The 24,171-nt window shown below is 39.8% G+C and overlaps 1 protein-coding gene across 1 annotated transcript in view; it reads right to left on the minus strand.

Moving 5' to 3' along the window:
* Nucleotides 1–3,781: 3,781 nt before the first annotated feature.
* LOC150087637 (frequenin-1-like) overlaps nt 3,782–24,171 on the minus strand; it is a 106,493-nt gene continuing 86,103 nt past the window's right edge. Inside the window, exons 3-8 of the mRNA XM_090369895.1 lie at nt 18,442–18,490; nt 16,982–17,071; nt 12,874–12,952; nt 12,637–12,725; nt 5,608–5,685; nt 3,782–4,076 (exon numbers count right to left, since the gene is read on the minus strand). Coding sequence (XP_090226021.1) covers nt 3,984–4,076; nt 5,608–5,685; nt 12,637–12,725; nt 12,874–12,952; nt 16,982–17,071; nt 18,442–18,490 — 478 coding nt within the window. The 3' untranslated portion in view covers nt 3,782–3,983. The remainder of the gene's footprint in view (nt 4,077–5,607; nt 5,686–12,636; nt 12,726–12,873; nt 12,953–16,981; nt 17,072–18,441; nt 18,491–24,171) is intronic.

A 24,171-nucleotide genomic window follows, 5' to 3' on the forward strand; every position in this document is an offset into this window, starting at 1 on the left:
TGATGGGATTCTTCCTCTTCCTCAGATTTCGAACCTAAGGGGGCATAAATTCAAATTGAGGAAAGACAGTTGTAGAATAGATGTGCGGAAATTTGCTTTTAGCCAGCAAAAGCCTTTTTTTTTTTTTTTTTTTGACTGATGCTACATAAATTTGCTTTCTTGCATCACACGCCTCTACTACTATTACTACTTTTTATTTATTTTATTTGTTATTATGAAGCAGGAAAGGTAATAGAACCTATAGTTCTTAGTACCGTGCATGGGTTGAAGGTTGAGAAGATGAAAGAAGATACTTGTTGACATTAGACTTGAACTTCTGTAGATTGTAATTTTCAGGAAACACGTCTGAACGAAGGTTGTTCCAGAAATCGAAGTTGAATGAATAAATGAGAAAGAAGAAAAGTTGGTTCTGCGAGTTTGAATATGGAGAGTAGAAGAATGCTGACTGGCTGCCGCACGTGTTCTGACCGGTCTGGAAAAGAGAGAGAGAGAGAGAGGGTGAGGGAATTATAGAAGAACAGTGCCCATGGAAGTATCTATAGAAAAGGCATGCAGCAGAAACAGGCTATGAGACAGAGAGTCAGATATGACTCATATCTGTTAGAGATGAGTCATTAATTAACCAAACTGCCCTCTTTTGAATGGAATCTAGAATCGTCAGAGAGGTTTTGGGGGCACTGCCTCAGATGTGGGAACAATATTCCATGGTAGGGCGGATTTGAGATTTGTACAGAGTGAAAAGCTGTTTGGAAGAAAAGTAACGCCGAGAGCGAAAGAAAAAACTCAGTTCGATCAAACTTCATAACTGAAGAGAACACAGTACAGAACACCAAGTCCATTCGAATCAAAAAAATGCGTCTTGCACTTCATCAAGTTCTTGAAGTTCGTGCATTAGATGAATACAATCGGGACGGCGACCTTAGTTTTAAGGACCCTTTGTGGGCTACTTCAAAAATAATTTTTGTATACCAAAAAAATCGCTCCCTCCTCGCAAAAAAATATCATTCTTGGCAATAATAAATAAATAAATATGATCTTTATTGTAAGATGCAAAGATACAGCAGGAACACTGATTTACAAAATGCTTCACAACACTAAGCCTGGGGTTAACAAACAGCCGAGATATTTGTTAACCCCTAGAATAATCTACGATTATTGCCATGAACGATACCTCTTTCAGGAAAACGCGTTAATAATCACGAAAATGCTAATTTATTTGGTAAATCTGTAATTGGGAAATTTGATAAATACTGGCGAATTGGGATTTTTTCTAAAAATTTAGTTTTGACTTTCAAATAGAATTTTGAACAAATTATTGTTCAACTATAAACACTTGGTCAACAGAGAATGTGCCTTGATGGCTTCACCACTAACAAACAACTATGGATGAGTTTGTGTAAGTGTCACCTTGCAACCATTCTTCTACATGCTGAGGCAGCAAGCGTTGCCACCAACGTGGTTTTGTAAGAGTCGCGTATGATTACTAGAATGAGGGAAATTAGTTTTCACTTTGGCTTGCGCGAATTTTGAATCATCTTAATACACTGCAACTCGCAACTTATATCACTCTGATTGTAAACATGATTAAATTATATTAAAGAATAGTAAGATCTGCTAATTCAAAAATAAAAAGAAATTATTTCCTAAAAGCTTTTTTTGAACAGCAACACAAAAATTGATTCAGCATCTTCACTTTCTTTCCTCCTGCCGTTTTCAATGGAAGTGCCCTGAAGCACTTCCATGGAAAACGGCATTTCTAATTTTATCTTCATTCTTAAGGACAGCAAAGAGAAGTGAAAGATAACTGTATCTCCTACCAGTTTAATTTTTGCTTACACTGCCATTCTCGATGGCATTTATCATTCAGATTTTGTTCATCGGCGAACACCTTTCCGTTTCTTTTCCATCTCAATAATTTTGGATCATGAAATGCACCTTATATAAAATAGTTTCGAAAATGTTTTAACGAAAAGTGTCCATTTACCCGTCACCAATCTGTTCGTCCTTTCTGAATCCTCTCCAGAAGTTCTATGTCTTTTTTTAAATGTGGTCTTCAGATCTGAATACAATATTCCAAATGCAGCCTAACCATCGCCTAGTAAAGAGGGATAACTTTCATGTTAGGTCCACCCGAGAACCAACTCATCTGCCCATGTGTGATATGTCTATGAACTGCTTGTGATTTGATCGACAAAAACCAGAGTTTCCTGAAACAAATTGTTGCTATCCACACCTGAGACCAATTAACAGCCAAGGAATCGAAAAAGGCCATAAAAATCTCTCGCTTCATTGAGGAATCGAATTCTGCCCTTTAGCAGGGATGTGGAGGACGATGATTATAACAATTGTCTATCCGTGCGGACTTGTAAAGATATATAATGATCTCCTTCCAATCAGCAAAGATCCTATAAATCTCACACAAGATACCACGTGCCTTCCTAACCTCCTGTTTACTGTATGGAAGATTTAACGTCAGGTTGAATCAAAATACCTAAGCCTTTTTCGTCGTGAACTACTTTTGGCTCTTATCTCTTCAACTTACATGTGACTCCACGATTTCTGTTTCCCAAATGCAGAACCTTACATTTAGGCGCATTCAACTTTAGTTGTTATTTTTAGAACCATATATGCCACCGATCCAAGTCTTTTTTTTAAAGAAAAATGAACTGACTTGGATTGTTAACCATCTTTTCCACTCCAAATCATCACCAAACTTATATAGCCTTCCTTGGATACTCCAGTCAATATAATTTATGAAAATTAAAAACAGGAGTGGGGAGGATCCCACTTGAAGACTGCCAATTTATATAACAATCCTCTGTCTCCTTTCTTTTAGCCGGCATGTAACCCAGCTTTAGTAACTACAAACTGGCTGCTATACAAACTTCTACCAGTTTGTATAGCAGCCTTCTATGAGGGACCGTATCAATATCATTATGAATTGTTCGTAGTAGTATTATCAATCATCTTCGCAGTTTATGTTCTAAGGCCACATAACTCCAAAAATAATACTGTCATAAAGATATTTTCATACCCATGGCAACCCAGTGTGTACTCTAATATTTATTAAAATTAGGACCATGAGGGAATTAAAAATGAAGTTAATTGCAGCATTTGGATGATTCTACCCTTCAGAGCAGCCCTGGTAAAATTTATTCGTGGGAACAAGAAGATTTGATGGAAATTGAGATGGAATAGCTGCTAAAGCATCTGTTAAATCTGCCTGTTTTCTGGGACCATGAAACCATTGGGCGGAATGCTTGCCGGCCCTTCTACTTTGTTACTTCCGATCGATCAGGCAGGGTCAGATGGGACAATTAAATGTAATCTTTTAAATGAAGTCTCTGTCAGCGTATTCAGCCAGCTACTGCAACTAACTGTTTTTTATAATTTCTTAATATGCAAGTCTTCCCAGCATCCACTTGCTAGAGTACAGGATTATGAAATGACCTCTTTTTGTGTTGCGAGATACATTAATCAGAAATGTTAATTAGTGGTGATTACCCAACCTTGTTGTCTGAAGTAATATTCGCGATATCAGCGGCTCACCATTTTGATCGTCATGGAAACGGGCTCTGAGGGGAGGCAGTTAATTAGTGTGGATTATCTTTTGGTGATTGAGTCCAGCCAAAGAGAGAGATAGAGCGCTGGATGGTTACATCAACTCTGGCAAGCTTGCTAGAGCTGTTTGCTGCAACGGATTTTTTTTACCACGAATGAGAAATCACAGCTGTGGAAAATATTCTCAAAGATAATTTTTCCAAAACAAGACCACAGCAGCTGTCTGTAAATATGAAAATGTTTATTTACTCGAAAATTCGCAGAGGTGACTTAATCAACAAAAACGATTGAAGAGAAGACAAAAATCCATACAATAGATGGCATACAAGACTTCAGGTTGGAGAGAGTGATTGGAGGAGATTTTTAAAAATGGTCAACAAGTGGAATGATATGTTGTAAGAAAACAGTGGCATTACTAGAAGCTAGGGAGCGTACAAAGTTAATGCTTGGACTATTTTTGGATCGTGTTTCGAGCCTTCTTTGAATTCCTCCAGGGACAGCTGGTTGTCATGGTTCTGTAAAGAAAAATAAACAGCAATTAACAGAAGGCCATCTATTGTTCTCTTACTGAATTACTTAAATTATGAAAGTTGAACTCAATGGTTTCTTATTAGAAAGATTAGCAATTTAGAATAAGTTTTTTTTTTAAACTGTTAAAATTCATTGTACATTATTTCTCTGTGCAGAATATTAAAATAAAAGGTAGCCCACGAATCATGATGTAGTTTTAAATAGAAATAAATTTTATTTATTTGGAATAACGCATATATTAAAATGATAAACACTAATTCACCATTGTGCAGGAATATTGCACAAAATAAGCCTTTAACTCGATTGCATATGCCAGTATTTAAAACTTTAAGCAAATATATTGAAATATGGTTAATAACTCAAAACTTAATGGCACATAATACATCAATTTAAACAAAAAAAAAAACGCACACACCATTTCCTGGACCAATTTTTGGGAATAAAATATCAACCACTTGAAGATTAATTAGTCTCATATCATGAAATAACGGGCTCATTTAAGGATAGTTCCATCTACGAAAAGCCAAAGCGAACGTTTACTGATGACCTTGTAGATTTTAAGGTCAATAGCAGAAATTTCCATTTGACATCGAAGTTTGGAACGCTGTTGCGAGGTCATTGAAATACGTATTTGGAGAAGAGTGGAGGATTCATAGGAGAGCCCTGTGCGAGAATAAATCCTCTCGAGGACAATATTTGCTAACCTGTTGGAAATATTATTTTATTTTTTTAGTTTACAAGTATGAAGTATATTGAACTACTACGTGGAAGATTACTCTTAATCAAAATTTAACTGGAAACGAATCGTTTTGGCCCTTCGATGGCAAACTGGGTAAATTTACAGGAATCTTAGAGTTATAGGACAAAACATTTACGAAGAATGTAGTAAGGCATAAAGAGTGTCCATCGATCACAAGGTCTGGACTTTGAAGTTGAAAATAATTTACGTTTTTAAAGGTCCAAACATTTTCCCAATTATAAAATCGGGACTATAAAGAAACCTTTTTAAAATGTACTACAATATATACCATCGTACCGAATTATTTACTCCATTTCAAACTTTTTAAGTATTGTACTCTCTTTTTTGCCCACTGTAGTTATTAGTAAGAAAAAAAGATTGATGTACCCCTATATGTTTTTATCTTTCGTTCAGATTCTTTCAGGCTATCGACGACACCAACTTTAAGTGTCTTTTCTCTAAAAAAAGAAGATGCTCTAACCCACGCGAGTTCGCTGTCACTTGCAGTCTTCGTAATGCAAGTTTTTTTGCGCCTTTTGTTGCGCATTCTTATAAATCACTCCCACAAGCCCCCCTCGATGGAGCGTTCTAAAGCCAGACTCAACTCTTCGATAGCACACAAAGACTTAATGTGACAGAGAATGCGTCTGCAAAGCTGAAGTCACCCGTAAAATGCTGACATTAAGATTTTCTTCGTACCTTGAGATTTCGCATTTTGAAAATTTCTGCCATAAAGAATTTCTTCGGGCTATGTTGCCATAGCAACCGTCTCTTACCTTATCCAGTTGGTCAAAGATCCTGTCGACCCTTTTCCTAGGACTGTCTTCTTGTTCTTCGGGCTTTGCTTGGTTTCCCTGTTAAAGAAACAAGACATTTGCAGAGATACCGTTTCTGAATATATAACAACACCTGATTTGCATATCTACTCTAGCTTTCTGTCTTTCTCAATTGTTAGAAATATTTAAACAGATATTATTTGTCTAAGTAGCGTAACTATTTTTCTTTTATCAAATTTTAAAATCAGTTCTGTATATTATGATATTATGTATAGTAAGTCACAAAATATGTTTCCACCAGTTTTCTATTTTATAGGTAAGGACAGATGCCGCGGAGGAAGCCTCTACATACAAGCCACAAGTTGTCCTAATGTTCCAACCCCAACCGACAAATATCGTAACAAATTGGCCAACGTAGCCAAGTGGTCAAGCAGATCATGCAAGATACTCGAGTCAATAAAGTTCTCCGACGGGTGCAAAAATAAAAAAAAGACAACACAAAGCCAAGGAGCTCAAAAAATGTTTTGTTTTGATTTTTCATTCACAGTAATCACCACTTGTTGAATGCACTCATCACACCATCCTAAAAGTTTCTGAAAAGAAACAGCGAAGGCTTCTAAAAAGATGATGTTCAGTTCGGTGGTTAGGTTTTTCTTTATGTACTCAACGTCGAGAAATCTCTTGTGTCTGAATGCAATATTTGCCTTGGGAAAGAGGCAAATATTGCCTCTTTCCCAAGGCAAATATTCCTTCTTATTCCTTCCTTGGAAAAGAGGCAAATATTGCCTCTTTCCCAAGGAAGAGGCAAAAAGCTGTGGGAACTGCGAAACTCGCATCTGTTTCTAAGAGCGATTCTATAATTTTGTTGCTGTAAGGAATTTAAATTTGCAAAATTAGGACCTGACAAGAAATTATTTGGGGAACAGGGAATGATTTGCGGTGCTATGAAGGGGGAAAGCCAGCAACTTAGCAAACTCAGGCATTTTCAGCTCTTCGAGGTCCACCATAATGAAGGTTTGGCGGGAGTGGTTCCAAGAGGGACACGCAGCCATCCAACATGCCGGGACGGGGAGATCACCATTGGTTGATAGTTGAGGTGAACGGCCATTGGCACGCGCTGTTCGAGAGAACAGACGATCCATGATCCCTCAATTAACGACAGACTACAATCAGAGCGCACTGAGAAACATTTCCGAGTACATTATCCAGCGGATGCTCTTGCTGATAGGTCTACCGAGAAGACGACCTAACCATGTGCCCCACGTTGACCAGCCTTCATCGACACCTTCGCCTACGGCTGCACGGGAGCAATGTTCTTCGACATTGGACGACTGTAAAAGAGTCGCCTGGTCTGATGAATCAAGGTTTGAGCTCCATTACGCCAATGAACGGGTGCTCTTTCGAACGGAGAGCAGTTGAACAGCTGCAACCAGACTGCACGTTGAAAGAAAACAGACCAGTGACGATGTATCATGGTTTGGAGGATGTTTTAATGGATATCGGCGGACCCGGTCATCGCTATTGAACACACCCTCACTGCCAGATCCAATTTCAGCATAGAAATTTCGTTTACATCAATCCCATCGAATATTTGTGGGGTGCAGTGGAGCGCAATATCCGCCAGTCCATGCCAGAGGCTCTCTCCAGGATAACTGAGGACACCTTCCTCAGTCTAGAAAAAAAGTCGATGCCGCGCTGGGTGCAAGCGGTTATCATGGCGAAAGGCAGTACAACAGGCTATTAGGTAGATTGTCATAATTTTCTGGCTCATGAGTGTATGTGATATCAAATTTACTTCTCTCCCATTCTCTACTAACAACCTCACAGTAAATAATTATTAAATTAGTTAGACACGATCGTCCCTCAATAAAGTTATGCTGTGATTCCCTTATCATTACTTTTCTGTCCAGATGACCTTGATTGAGGATTCCATAACCTTCTGTGACACAAACCAAAGTGACAGGTCTGTAGTTATCCGCTTCAGTCTTTGAGCTACCTTTAGGAATAGGGAAATTAAGCAGCTATTGCTCACTAAAGGAGGAGGCACTCCAGCTGAAAGCATCAATTTTCTCTCAAGAATATGGACAGAAAAATTTGTCCAGTGAAGAAAAACATGAATTTGAGTGGCAGAAATTGTAGATTTTCGCAGTTGCCTTGAATTTCAGAATGAAGCATGCTGAGATTCATTCCATTTTGAACAAAATGGAAAATACATTCATATTTTCCAATATATTTTTCATTTTAAACAACCGAGGCGTGATGATGTTTCCATGAGCCCTGGTTTCGGACGCACAGAAGAAGCAAATCGATGTAACAAGTAACACGTCCCCCTGTGAATGTAGCAACCCCAGATGCAGACAGGATAAGCAGGAATGCACCACGACTGTGGTAAACAAATTTCGATTCGTAGATAATATTTATTTATTTTGAAAACCCAATCACAATAAACGTTGGAACTTATAGTGCTTAGTACCGTGCATGGAGTGAAAGTTGAGAAGACGAAATTTATTGTTGACATTAAACTTATTTCTGAAGATTGCAGTTTTCTTGAAATTCATGCTAATGAAAGCAGCTACAGAAAACAGAAGTAGAGGAATAGGAAAAGTTGATGTTTGCAGTTTGGAGTGGAGTCGGACAATATATGAATGCAGACTAGTTGCGGCACTTGCTTGGACTGGTTTGAAAGAGAGTGTGGGCATTAGAGATGCCATATCAGAAGAACAGAGCCATGGACGTATCTACAGAGGAGTTATGTAGCAGAAACAGAACGTCTATAAGACGTTGTAAGAGATGGGTCATTATTTAACCGAACTGCTATCTTTTCCATGGTATCTAGAAGCCTGTGAGAGGTTTTGGGGCAATCATCCCAGATGTGGGAACAATATTCTGTGGTAGGGCGGATTTGAGATCTGTACAGAGTGAACAGCTTTTGGAAGAAAAATAACGCTGAGAGCGAAAGGGAAAACGCAGTTTTTCAGATGCAGAGGAAGCAATATTTATGATGCGCTTATGCCAAGAGAGATTAGAAGTCAGCGTAATCTCCAATAGAGATATATGATCTTGCCTAGAAATCGGAGTGTCACCAAAGATAAGCACAGAAGAAGAATAAGAATCCTTTTTTTTTTTTTTTTAAGACAGGACTGGGTTTTAGAAGGATTGTAATCAACTACTGGAAGATGAAATGTGGTGTACTATTATCAGCAAACTATGGACAGGATTTCCTTTCAATTGAAGGTGGTAATTAATATACAAGAGAGAAAAGAGTGGAAGAAAGAAATGAACTTTGCAGAAAACCAGCAGTAGTTAAGAATTTAGAAAAAAATGTCATCTACCACCCAAGAAAATAGTTGGGAATTCATAAGATGGGAGCTTGTTTGCAATACCTTTAGTCTAAACATGAATAAAGCTTTGGCAATATGAAGCGTAAGTTCTTGAATCTCACGAAATGGAAGTTTTCCAGATCTGGGCAATATAAGTCAACATATCACCAGAGATTATTTATTTCACTCACCCCGCGGAATAGAAATAATAACAAATTCTTAATTCCATGGCCCACTTATGCGTCCAGTTCAGAAATTCAACGATGTATCATTTCCCTTGAGTTTATCCATAATTCAAGAAGAGAATTATGGATAAAGTACAACATTACTGGACATTTTATGAAAATACAGATTATGCCGAGTGGAACGAGAATGTCACAGATTTTTTTGAACTCTTATGGGGAAATGTGTTCAACTGCCCGCATTGTCGGTATTTCCTTTTTGTAATAAATACGAGAAGAAGAAGAATGTCCACAATATCAATACATTTCAAATAACATTACTAATTAGGATTCTGTAGCAATAAAACATTTTGATGGTGTGCAGGATTTCCTTTACGTGCGTCTAGATATAAATTGATGGAGAGAATAAAAGGGATTGGACAGAGCTGAAGAATGGCAGCTTTAGATTGATCTAACTCAAGTCGTTTAAAGGTACTTCTACAAAACTTCTACAATACATAAAAAAACACAACAACCATTCTATTTTAATGTCCTTGCTTACGAGGGGGCTACAAAAAAGATTTACATTCACCCAGAAGTAGTTGTGATAAAAAGATAATATTTTTGTTTGATGCTTTGAAATCTCTATAGCAACCATACAAATTTTGGTTTTGATCTGACACTTCATTTCTTTTTTCATTGTAGCACTGAATGCCGTGTTTTTCATTGCTTTTTTCATTTTTTTAATTGGTTCCTCTTCCTACAAGAGAAAACACCCAGAACGATCCACGAAGAAATGGTCACTGTTTATCATTAGCATTAATAGAGGCATATGATGCAAGAAAGCAAGTTTATACAGCATCAGCTAAAAAAAAACAAAATGAAACTTTCCATTTCACCCATCCATTCGCGCTAAACGTTTGTCCAGTTCTTCCTTGAACTTATTTAAGCTATCATCTTCCACAAAGTCAGATGGAAGTTTGTTCCAGCAATCAACAAGCCCAGCAAATTTCCGGACATCTATTCCACAACTGTCTTTCCTCAATTTGAATTGATGTCCCCTCAGATTTGTAATCTGAGCAAAAGGAAGAATCCCAGCCAAATGAATGGTTTGACCCTCCTCAAACCATTCAAGGCCTTATATACCTAAATCAGATCACATCTCAGGTGCCAAGTCTCCAGACGCTGCAATTTGGAACGTAAGCCTTTCTTGATAAGATCAACCTTTTTTTCCCCCTCAACAATCTTACTGATCATCTCTGTACTTGTTCCAGCAGCTCTATATTTTTCCTAAAATCAGGTCTCCACACCTATATGCAGTACTCAACGTGTGGCCTGACGTTTGCCTCCTACAAAGGGAGACAATCCTTATCACTACTAGCAAAATTCTGTATACCTTTGACGAGGCTCAATTAGCTGCTGCAACAGGATCCTCAAATCCTGTTGCAGTAGCGAACCGTCATTACTGTCATTAACAACCTTACCAACCTTCGCATTGTTTGCAAACTTGGATATTAAGCTTGACATACCTTCATCAATATCATCGATAAATATAGAAAACAGCAATCTGCCCAACACCGAACCCTGGGGGACTCCACTAATAGAATTAGTCCACAAAGAACAGTGTCCATTGATTACCACTTTATTTCATCTCCCACCCAACCATCCCTTTATCCATAGCAGCAACGTGCTCTTAATGCCACATTTCTCCAACTTATACAGTAGTCTTCCATGTGCAACAGTATCAAAAGCTTTCCTCAAATTCAAGTATACGATATCAAAATTATTTTTTGCATCCAGTTCCTTTGTGATCAGATTGTAGTATCCCATCAAATTGGTCAGAGAAGATTTCGCCTTTAACAAACCCATGCTGTGTCTGAACTAATCTTATCTAGATGATCCTGCAATGCTTCTTTAACCAGTGACTATTTATTTTCCCTGGAAAAGAAGTTAAACTAACAGGTTTGCAATTAGACGTGTCACCTTTAGATCCCCCTTCGTTAATTGTGGATATATTTGCATACCTCCAGTCCGTGGGGACCTCATTGAATCCAGAGATGCTCTCATAATTATGGCTCAGAGTTTGCTTACTTCCTTTGCCGCCTCCTTTAATATAACTGGATAGATCCCATCCATCCCAGGTGCCTTATGTTTAACCTCAACAATTTATCCTTCACTCTGCTCTCAGTTATTGCAAAATCATTTAGCTCCTTGTCAGAGTTATAAACTTCTGGCCTCCAAATCCCCACAGAATTCCTCATGTGTGAATGTAGATGCAAAATACTCGTTCAATTCGTTTGCTATCTGAGCAGGATCATCAACAGTTGAACCATCGATATAAAGTGGACCAATCTGATTCATCCCCTTCCTTTTACAGGTTATAAAAGAAGTCCTTGCTGTTTTTCTTAGTATCCTTTGCCAAAGATTTCTCATAATCTGCCTTCGCTTGCCTAATCTCCTTGGTGAATTGATTACAGATTAGTTTATACCTGCCATAGGCTTCCATGTCACCCATTAATTTATATGCATCCCATGCATTTTTTCTCTTTGCCACATGTCTCATTATTTCATCTGACATCCATTTCAGCCTAATTCTCGAAGAGTATTTCTTGGTATGAAAAGCTTAGTAGCTTCCAACATTAATTCCTTGAATGCTTCCCATTTAGAATTTGCTGTTGGTAACATCATCAATTGGTCCCAACATATAGAATTTAAAAACTATCTGAGGCCACTGTAGTTACCCTTACGAAATCAAAAACCTTTCCCTTGAATCTTGAAGAATTTTTCGGAGAAGACTGCCCAGGTTACAGTGTTGTTGCACATTGGTATAAACAATTCAGATATGGAAGAACCTCAGTGCATGATGAAAAAATCTCAGGGCCCCCAGCAACTGCTGAAAGAGAAGAGAGTGTTGCAAAAATGGAGGCATTAATTCTGGAGGATCGCCGTATTAGCGTCAATGAACTAGCTGCAGAGCACTGGTGCAGGGTCTATGGAGAACATCATTCATCAACAGTTGCATATGAGTAAAGTGTCTGCTAGTTGGGTTCCCAGACTTCTGATCTCTTACGAGAAGACGGAAAGGCACAATGTACACGTGAAATATTGTCGATGTACCAGGAAAAGCAAGAGAATTTTTTTTCACGGGTATCATCATGGATGAAACTTGGATCCATCGCTATGATCCTGGAATTATACAAATGCAAAACCAACGGAAGCTTGCAGAATCAACCCCTCCCCCAAAATGGCAAGGTGATGCTCTCAAATATTTTGGATCCGCTTGGTGTAATACTAACAGATTACCTTCAAAAGGCTGTACTGTGATGTCGATGTATTATACCAGCCTCATCATAAAGATACCTGTTGGTTTAAAAAAAGACGTGTGAAAGCTGTCAAAAGGTGTGTTTCTGCTCCACGATAATCGGGATTGCAACCGTTCCTTTTCTCGTCCTTCCATCTTCCTCCCCGCTTTGACTTCCACTCTTTGACTATCATCAGATGCATTTTATTTACGAGAATTAATTCAATGTTTAAAATACAAAACTTACCAGCATTTGATAGATGGCGTCGACAATGCTGTACATTTCTTCCCTCGTTATGAACCCATCATTATCCACGTCATATAATTTGAAGGCCCCTGGAAGAGAAAGACATCCCGCAATATAAGGAACTCGCCTTCGTGTGTGGAATTTTCAAATTTTAATGAGAGATTCTTTTTATTCGAATTAAAAGAATGCGTGCGCAATACTATGTTGCTCGCGAACTTGGTAACAACTTTCACTTACAGACTAGTTTTTCCTCAAGACTTCCCCTGGACGTCACGGACAATGCCCTGATGAACTCTTCGAACTCTATGGAACCATCCTACAGACAGAAAAGAAAAAAAACAAGTTCATTGCTGGATTATGTAGCAATCTTCTTAATAAACTATCGATTAAAAGACATATCAATTTGATTGGTCAAATTGGTAATCACAGAATTAATAGCAGTGATATTTGTTACATTTCAACTCTGAGATAACCTTCCCAGAGATAGCATACCGACAGAGTCAACTAGCACTTGTTGAAGATCATTATGTAAACAGCATTGGTATGAAAGATGTTTCCAGTTTTCCTTAGAAACCTATGAACAAAGATCAGTCTGGGAAAGACCTAGTTGGAATAATTTTTCATTAAGTGGTCCATGACTTGTCAAAATAAAGGAGAGATACTCAGAGAAGACCATTTTTGATTTTCTTATTAAGGAGAAACGGAACATCAAGATAAATTGTCTGGCAACGAGACCTGAAGAAGTAGTACCCCACCTAGTTTGCCGCCTTCGTGGTTAGAACAGTTAGTAGAATCGCCGTCCTTCCCACACCTGGTGGAAAAGACCTGAGTTCGAGTCCATTCGATGACGTGAGGAATCTTTATAGATCTTTTTCACAACGCGGTTGAGTTATTCGATCTCACAGAGGGCAGAATGGTTTTTTATCCTGCAAACAGAGACTCAACCTCAGAACAGCAATATGGCTTTAGTCGCTGATGTTCCCTACCATTACAGCTCTCTCTCTATGGAAGTAAGCTCCAGCAGCATAGGTAACTACAGGAAGGAAACGAGCATCGTACTAAATCATTGTCCTGCGTGACCAACTACATTCTGTTCTAGATACTCTAATAACGGCCCCGTTAAATTAAAACCGGAGCCATTATTAGAAAACCAGAATTTTCTGGTGAAAACATCCACATAACCCACACTGAAAGCCCAAGTAATTGGCCACGGTGTGAATAAAGCCCGCAGAAATAAATCCTTCCTGTACAGATGGATTCGAACCTACGGCTTTCCACTTGCCAACGATCTTTCGCAGTTCCATCCATTCATCTTGCCCTTAACTGAATTAAGTTCTTTACGAAGTTTCCCAACTGTACCGAGCTAAGTTTGTTATCTGCCAACAATCTTTTTGGTATTAAAAACAACTTCCAGCAGATGACGACACAGAATGTTTGGGTGGAAGCCAAACTGCGAACAAAGGCCAACACCACAAGTGCAGAAGCACTAAATGTTTAGGTCGCTTGTCCTGCACGACAATAAATCTCGGAGGAAACGCAGGATTGATGGAAGTTATCGCTTTTCCCTTCATTAGAGAGAGCGAACTTCATTAAGCGGGAAGCCAAAATAATACTTGCTGCTTAGAAACGGAAAAACGATAAAGCGTCCTCAAGGTGACCTTCGCAGACCACACGGCAAACATTTTCTTAGTTTAGAAATTTTTTGATGGAAATAATATTTTCTAAGCATTCGTTCACATTGCTGATTGTAGGATGAAATTGAATCATTGTACGCTGGTGGATTTTGGGTCCACTGAAAATCCGGACTCAAACCTACAATCATAAGTGCAACAAAGAACAAAGAAAAGGAAGAAGCGCTTTCTTAAACACTAGTTCAACACGTTCTTATAAGAATAAAGAAAGTTCAGACAATGTGGGTCAAGGGAAAAAGAAAATAATCCTGTTTTATTTAAAAAAAAAACTGAGTCTGTAATAATTATTACAGATAGCACATCTCTAACTGACAATCCATTATATTTTATCATTAAATTTGGTTAGTGTTGTAGGGTTTCTGGGGAGAAAGCATCAAAACCTTGACAACAACAACCAACTTTAAGCCGTATTGCACCGTATAAAATATGTCTGTAACTTGGGTGTGTTCTGTGGTCGATTTGCTGTTTGCTAGACGAAAAACCAGAGTTTCCGGGAGAAAAAACCATGCTACCCTCGTCTGAGAATGACTAGCTCAGCTACGTTGTGAAAACACTCATAAAAATTGCTGACGTCATTGAGGAATTCGAACTGAGATTTTTTCCACCGGGTGTGGGAGGACGATAATTATAACCATCATGTTACCTGCGAGGACCTATAATGATGGTGACATGGGTTGAATTCACTATGATTTTTAATTTAATTTGATCTAGCGGGTGAAGATTGTATTTTTCTTTCTCTAGAAACTTGGGTCTTTCATCCCGTAAAACAAGTTTCCAGCCACACAAAAACATGCACAAAAACCATGCACTGACGCCTCACACTCTTCATTGCCTAGCAAAAATTATAAAAAAGCTAGTCCAACCAATTAAGAGACGTGTTAATTTATTTATCCACTATCAAATCTACCCTACATATTTCGATTGCAGATTGGGCAGGTATAGGTGGCCACTTTATTATGTTCATTTACCTGATCGCTGATACGTTCCACTTAGCCCCGGAACAGCCTGGATTTCCATGGCTTCTACTAACGAAGTGGCGTAAGCGTGCTTCAGAGATGCTGGTCCGTTGAGTCAATTGCTTCCCACAGTTGCAAATTGGATGGTTGCGGATCTCCAGAAGAACTCGTTCCATCTCTCATCCCACAAGTGCTCGAATTGACTGAGTTCATGAGAATGGGAAGGCCATGCTCAATAACAAGCCCCTGAATTCACTCTCAAGTTCCTGAAACCAGTTCTGTACAATTCTATCCTTGTGACATGATGCACTTAACTCTTGAAAGAGCCCCTTTTCTGACGGATACACTGCAGCCATGAAGGGATGCGTATGGTGGAAACAATGTCCATATAACAGTGTCATCCAAATGTTTCTCCACTGGTATCAACGGGTGCAATCGGCACTACAAAGCACTCCTAACACCATCACATAGCCGCTACCAACCTTCATTGTTGGTACCTGACAAAATGGGTCCATAGACTCATGCTGTTTTAGCGATCTTCTGGTCCTGCCATCAGCATGAAACAACAGGAACAAGGATTCTTCAGACAAGGCAATGCTTGTTTCTCACATTCGCTCTGACTTGCATGCACATAGCATCCCTATCTCTCCCTCTGCACACCAACTTTATCTCATAGAACAAACACGCGATACTATTTCTGAGAACTCAACGAATTTACGGAAATTTCTGTCAAACAGTGGTTGAACTTTTCAAAATTATGCTGTTTTCCTAGTATGAAAAGATATTTTATTGAGCTGTCATGCAGCTAACAAACATTTCTCAATTTTGTGAGATATACGAGGTGTGGCAATAAACTTCCCGGACTGATGCAACATAAAGAATATAAAGTGAAGGAGGTCAAAATTGGTTTTATTTTTATTCAAAGTAATCACCACTTGATTGAATGCCCTTATTGCACTGTTCTAAAAGTTTCTGAAAAGAGTTAGCGCAGGAGTCCAAAGAGACGAAATTGTGGGCTGACTCGAGAAATGAACTCTAATAGTTTTTGAAGCACCTGTAGGTACAAATTCCTTGCATATCACACTCTGGCGAAAAGTATGATCAGCATCGTCTTGATCCTGGACCTCTCTATAAACGAAACGCTTTGGGCCTTGGCGATTATTTTGAAGTCCACTGCATGCCCTGCCGCTTCGTCTCTGGGTCGTAAGGAAACACCCAAAACTCACGTCCAGTGTCAATACAATCGAGGAAATTAGGATTATCTTGACAAGTCTGGATGGAATCTTCGACCGATGATTACTCTTCGTTGCTTGTGCTCATCCACGAGGCTATGCGGCAGACATTTTGCATAAACCCTCCTCTTTCCTAAATCTTCATGCAGAATGATTTCCATATTCATGTCCAACTCATCACAGTCATTATGAGGGTCTCATAATGATGGCTGATGAGTTGACGATCTCTTGCCACAATGTCCCGAACTTTTGCAACACTATCCTTATTTCATTATTCTTAATTAGATATATCTCAATGACTCTATATCGGATGTAAGGGGAGCTGCCTAAAGAGAAAGAAAGAAGAGTTGAAGTCTATCGTGAATACAATGTCACTCTGTCGTTTTGAATTCAAAATACCTGCCAGGATGCGAGTAATCTTATTTTTTGCTTAACTTTTATTTCTGGTTCATTCTTAAGTACTCACCTTATTCTCGTCAAACACTCTGAAGACGAGGGAGGCAAATTTTGAGGGATCTCCCTGGGGGAAAAACTGTTTATAAATTCGGAGAAAACCCTGCAATGAAAAAAGTACACGTCAGATAACGAGATTTATCAGCAACCAAGATGGATACAACCATCCCTTTTGCCGTTATAAACAACCACACATTAAATCCAAATAAATAATGTACTATGCTGGAAAAAGTATCCGTATACCCTGGAATTTGGAAAAAATGAACCGTACCCACCATTCACGTATCGGAACAGGTACAAAAGGCTCCCCAGGCATGGCATAACTTCATTTCTGTTCCCGGAGGGCCGACTCTAATCCCCATTGAATGCTTGGAATGAAGTTGAGCTTCGGCTTCGGGCCAATTTGTTTGTAGTCTACCGATGGGGAGGGATTACAGTGTGTAATTTACCAATACCTAGTGTTCAGAACGTTCCCACCATCTTTGAACAGTGTCTTCACTATGTTCGCCTGTCTGTCAGTCCGTCCGCATATAATAACTCAGCTCCTATTGGATTGATTTTCATAAAATTTTAACCATGGTTCTTTTAGAAAGATTTGTTTATCAATCCTAAATTTCATCTAATCGAAATTCTATCGATTATTACATCGGGTTATTACATCTGCATGTACAACCCGACTCTTAATGAATGGATTTTACGAAATTTAATATTTCGTTCTGTTAAAAAACGTTTATCAACTCATCCCAAATTTCATTAAAATCGGACCAATAGAAATCAGGCAATTAGTGTTTCTTTTTCCGTCCGTACGTCCGTTTGCATGTAATAATTCGACTCGCTGTAGATGGATTTCGTAAAATGTTACAGTAACGTATGGATTGTCGTGAAAATTTAATATTGAAAATGAAACCAGTATATGTTTGTTGCCATGCGCTGATAGGAGGTTAGTTAATTGGTCAGTTTAATAACAGTGGCGCTGTTCCTCGATCCTGAGAAATTTCTGTGAACGAATCGATGCCAGTATTGGATTTTTAAACAAATTCTTCGTTGACTTGACTTAATCTACCTGTGGAGGCAGTTTGGCGTTGCTAGCAGGTAGAATAAAATAAAGGTAAGTTCAGTAGTAATTCAGTGCACAGTGTACGTTGGCATGTCTCTAATTATCGCGTGCAGCGTGTACAATTTGTTTCACGACACTCGCAAAATGTCGTATAAACGTCACCCTATTGATCGACCATTTTCGCACGTTATTAGCGCGGGCCTCGAATCCCGCTGACAAAGTGAAAATGTTCGTGATCGCGTGCCATCTTTAAATGGCTGTTTTATCGGCATTTCGGCAGACACAATAACCTGGCGCACGCGACCAGTTGTCATTGCGACACATTTATTTCACTAATCCGAGCAGCCGATAAAGTACCAGGCATGACTACTTGATGATAAAAAAAAACAGAGATAGAAAACGAGAAAAGCACTCACCTGCTCTGTGAGAAGACCATTTGGACAGTCTTTCAGAAACCCCTTGTACCTGCAATACAAGAAAAAACATTTAACAATCGCATTCCTCGAAATAAATACTGCACGTGACTTGATAAAGTAAAAATTCTGGTTTGTAGAACCCATAGAACCCAGCCTTAGAATATGAGCACTTTAAAGACAGAAGAAATGTCATATGGCAGGAGCTACTCAAGCTAATGCAAATAACTTCCTCCACCTGATGATATGTATTGGAAAAGAGTTCCCACCAACACACACACTCTATCAGTGGATGTCAACCCACCATCGATTCTTCCAGATGAGAACGCAATCGATGGGGAGCGACACATTTAGGGCAACGATCGTTTCTTGAAACACTGATCGGGACGGCTTCAGCGATGCCGTTAAGTCAGATAGGCTTCAGCTGATCGTTTCTCAGCGACCCCTCCATCGAACGACAACTTTCCTAATGGTGAGAACGCTTCAATAAAAATCCCATTATACCCTCTTACAAGGAATTTGTGGGACATCTCGAAATGGTTCTTTAAAAACGTGTGTCCAGTAAAAGTCGATAACCACACCACCCTTCATATCTGGAGATATAATCTTGGCAGATTACAGGCGAGTGGTATTCAATCCACCTGAATGAATCGATAGATATATTGATGTTTCATTAACTTTTTCAATACGTATATCCATCGATCCATTAAGGATCGATAGATATACGTTTGGTCTGTGTGTGTTAAGCGCCGAAGCAACTGAGGCCATGACGAGATGGTGTATTGTGTCTATAAATCGGAGGTCTTCTGTGGTCGATTTGCCTGTTAGCTGGATAAAAAAAACCGAATAGCTAGGAGGGGGACTATGCAACCCTCGCTGAAACCTCAAAACACAACAACGTTATGGAAAAGCCTATAAATTGAAAAAGTGTTGAAGTGAGATTCGAACCAGGGTCTTTTCCACCCAGCGTGGGGGCGAATGGCCAAATGAGCGTGCATACATTTATTTAGTATTCATTAGCATACATTCTTATTTAGTATTAAACATACACTAAGTGATCACTGAATTATGACCACCTCACACCTAATACCCTGTTGAACCATCGTTGGCACGGATAACAGCCGTTATTCGCCTAGGCACTGACTCCACTAGATGCATGAAGAAGTCCATCAGGATTTCCAGCAATGCTGCCTGCAAGGCTTTCCACAATGTCTGAATAGATGACGGTTGCGTGTCCATACGCCTCATTTGCCGTTCCAAACCAACGCATAGGTTTTCAAATGGATGGAGGTCAGGCGAATTTGGATGCCACTCAAGTTTAATTTTTTCCAGGACTGAAACGGAATCTTCCAAGACGATAATGCACGGTGTCATCGTGCCCGCAATGTGCACAAGTAGCTTGATGAACTCAGTGAAGATATTAAACTTAGTAGGGTGTACATGGTCCCCTAAGGGTCAGTAGACATCACCAGTGAAAAGTTGGACCATACGCACCAGTGGGTCCTAGTTCTGCCAATAAATCATACTCCATATTAAGCAACCACTGCCATCTGTCTGAATAATGGACACCATGCACGATGGGTTAATGGAATCGCATTGTTTGCGAACACGAGTTCATCTACGTATTGCACCAGGTATTTGGACTCATGTAACCAGTACAGTCTTTTCCATTCCACCAGTGTCGAATCTACGTGTTCTTGACTCCAGAGCATTCACCGTCGACGATGATTAGTGGTAAGGAGAGGGTCACGTGCTGTGGAACGCCATACGTCTGAGTATGCGATGCATCGTCATTTGGGATATTGTTCTTGCATTCCCACATTGCATTGCAATGTTAACTGTCACACAGGGACCTGCCGTTCAACCCGTACAACGAGCTGAACACCTTTCGCTTATGGCGAACATCCATCCACATTGCGTATCCTTTATAGTTCTGTCGGGGGGAGTGTTTGTGTTCCCTGTCTATGGTGGCCTCTAGGCATATGCCTATCTCCACCTAACGTCCTTGTGAAGGAATACACAACCTCTGCAAAACGGGCCTGACATAGTATTAATGTCTGTTGAAGGGAGGTGGTTTGATCTGTTCGACAGCATTCTTTGTGCACCTTAACCACAGTGGCGGGGATGCCCTCTTGGGTAGCACAGTTGATAGGATCGCGTCCTCTCCACTCCAGGTGGAAAAGACCTGAGTTCGAGTCCCTTCGACGACGTGAGGAATTTTTATGGACCTTTTTCACAATGTAGCTGAGTTACTCATTGCTCATTTTAAGAAGAATGTGGAACTGGTGCAGAGAAAAGAACGAGATTAGCGAAGGGAACAAATGGACATTCTTAAGAATAAAAGTTTCAGATGTGCAATTGCAGCGTCTGGAAACTAGGCACCTGCGAGGTGATCTGATTGAGGCGTTTAAGGCGTTAAATGTCTTGAGCAAACTCAGCGCTAATGGAATTCTTCCTCTTGCTCAGACAACGCTCATGAGGGGGACATAAATTCAAATTGAGTAAGGAAGGATCGTTGCAAGTTGGAAATGCGGAATTGCCTTCAGCCAGAGATGGATTGTTGGAATAAATTTCCATCCGGTGTTTTGAAAGTGGAGTGTCAATAAATTTAATGATGGTCTGTAGAAATTATTAGAATGGACAGGCAAATGGAGTGGGCAGTTTTATTTTTTCGGTTGATGCTCTATAATCTTCCTTCCTTACATCACTAATACTAATGGTGTCCATCATATTCGCCATTGGCGATTTACTGTGATTCAAGGTAAGTTGGTAATAAACATTTCAATGACGTCATAAATGGGTGGATTAGTAAAGTCTTTGTCACCCGTGCATAATAACCTCCGCACTAAACGAGGTCCATTAAACGAAGTGCAGCATAAAAGGTTTATGACTGTCGGGATGTCTGAGCCTTCGAGCAGAGTTGAACCCTCATGGGGAAGAGACAGACTCTGGGTGGTCCCCATTAAAATATGTTCAATTACAACAAACGTAGCTAAGAGAAGCGGTTTTTTGACTTTATGCGATGTCACATGTCTCTGGGCCATTCCTGAAACGTTTTGAAATCCTTGCTAATACTAGTGCGCCATCTGGTGGCTGCTGTTGATAAACTTCCTCTTTGTTCCCACGGTAAACATAAAACGTCTTTTGTGAACCACGCAAGCGTTGGAAAAAGGGTGATTAATTAGCCTGCGGCCACGAGTGGATGAGCTACAAGCAGCCCGCATTATGTCTTGCGCGGGGTGACCCTGTTAACAGAGTCCGGACTGCCGACAACACTCCGCTACATGCGTTGAAGTAGCGTGGCCGCAGCCGTACCAAGCGGGCGCTTACAAAGTTCACAAGTAATTTAAAATGACACGACTTGGGAGTATTTGATTTCCTCATATTTCGGACCGGACATGGCTTTTAGAACGGTACCATAAATGAATCTTGAATTTTTTTAATGAAATTTGTTTATTTTTAAAAGTGGATTGTCAGAACTAAATGTAGGATTATTGCTAATAAGAAGGCTGACCTTCTTATTATGCTTAAATGCTTTTAACTAAGCATCATCTATCAGTTTCTTTATTGGCTCGGATAATCGAAGTCCGGATAAGCGACGTCATGATGAATTATGTTGTAAATACAGTTAAAGTTAAGGTTGAATGTGAAAATAAAACGGAAAACAGTTATAAACAGGGTTCAAAGAGGACAAGGTGTCCTCTTTGAACTGCACCGGTTTCGTTGTGAGGTTCGAGGGATTTGTGGTCACTTCCGAAATGTCAGGCGAATCCATTTGGCAGCATGGAAGATGTGTCAAGTTGTGTAGATTCCTCTCTTTGATGATGGTTTCCTAGGGTTTCATGCATAGAGATTTGCATAGAGGAAGCTCCTAGAGACGGTAAAAGGGTAGCCCATCTCCCTGTTTAGCCATCAGGACCAATATTGAACCCCAAGAAATCTGTTTAGTTGAGTAGAGGAGGCTCCTGACCAGAATACCAAAGCGTAGAGTCGTATAGGTGTCAAATTCCCTCGGACCAACTCCTGCAAGATTGCTCAGAGCGCCGAAAGAATTATTAGCCTGGCCATCTTGAGGTGGTCTTTGAAAGTAAGCCCGTCATCCCACTTCAACTCCAAATTCGTGTGGGAGTGAACCTTTTTAATGGTTGTCCCATTTATTGTGAGCATAATTTCATTAAGAGTCCTTTTTGTGAAGGTCATCTGAGCTGCTTTCTAAGGATTCAGCTTAGGCTACAAACGTCCTAGATAATCCTGGAGTTCAAACAGTGCAATTTAATTTTCATAGGTGACTGCCTTAACTTTTGCTGGATCGCTGGATGTTACCAGCATCTTAAGATCATCAGCGTATGAAATGAAGTTTGGGTGCTTCGCAAGGAAGCGCTCTAGTGCTGCGGCAAAAAACCATGATGAAAGAACTCCCCGTTGTGGGAGGCCGACCGAGGTAGTGGTGGTCCTGTCCAATCTATAGTCATATTTAATAAAAATTTACATGTTGAGAAGTTTATGGAGGATAGCAAGAAGGTACCTTTGATTCTGAAATAATGCTTCAAAATTTTAACTAGCTCTGTTGTGCTAAGTGTGTCGAAAGTTGCTTGTATTTCACACCTGAGGCTCACATCTGGTGAGTATGGGCTTGGCACACCCAGGGTCCTGAGCTTGATATCATCATTCTTGGTGATTCCTTTCTACATCTCTCTCTCTCTCTCTCTCACTTGGGAATTTTTTTTGGCTGGTGCAAGGAAGCCTGAGGCTTATGCTGAATTATGAATTATGAATTATTACTGAATCCCGTTCCAAAACATTCCACAGGTGTTCAATTGGCTTGAGCTCAGGCGAATTTGGAGGCCAATCAAGATGGGTGATATTTTCAGTGTGTTGCTCAATTCACTCGTTCACTGTGCGGGCCCAATAACACGGATCATTATTGTCTTGCAAGATCCCGTTTCTGTAAGGGAAAAAATGCGAGATAGCAGGGTGCTCATGGTCTCTTAAGCGTTACCGATATATCTCACCAGTGAAACGTTGGTCCATACGAACCAGTAGTCCTAGTTCTTGCCAGAAAAACATGCCACATATTAAGCAACCAACCCCACCTGCCTGGATAGTAGGCACCATGCACTCGTGTTGCTTGCACAACACACGAAAGCGTACACTCGGCGTGTTGTACCAGGTATTTGGACTCATCCGACCACCACACTCGTTTCCAGTCCTCAAGTGTCTAACCAGCGTGTTTAATAAATCTTTATTTGTCCTACCATACTAAATAAAGTGGTGAGTGACAAATTCCCTTCACGCCAGTAAATGCAAGGGGATTGTTGTTGACGCCAAAGCATTCGTAGTCGATGATGATCATTGATGAGGAGTGGATGTCTGTTGGGTTGTCTGTTTATTACATCCCACAACTGCTACTTTATCACTTGGACTTGCACGACTAGATGCAAATTACCACTTCTCTAGCGTACGAAGTTGTTCAGCTTTTTATACTGCGAGCTATGCGTCATAGGCCATTACGGATGAGGTGGTCATAATTCAGTGATCATTCAGTGTATATTAACGCAGAATAACAAGATACACATTATATTAGGAATACATTTATCCAGCTGATAATAAATTCATAGAGCTACCAATCCCTCGTTTACCATTATTGATATTGTTTTTCTTAAGCGGGAAACTTTGAACTCATGGTATTTGAAGCACACTTTTAATCTGTCACAGTTCACTTTTATTTGCTGT

Source organism: Mastigoproctus giganteus, chromosome 3 (assembly GCF_048544385.1).
Source record: "Mastigoproctus giganteus isolate SK-2022 chromosome 3, ASM4854438v1, whole genome shotgun sequence".
Lineage (NCBI taxonomy): Eukaryota > Metazoa > Arthropoda > Arachnida > Uropygi > Thelyphonidae > Mastigoproctus > Mastigoproctus giganteus.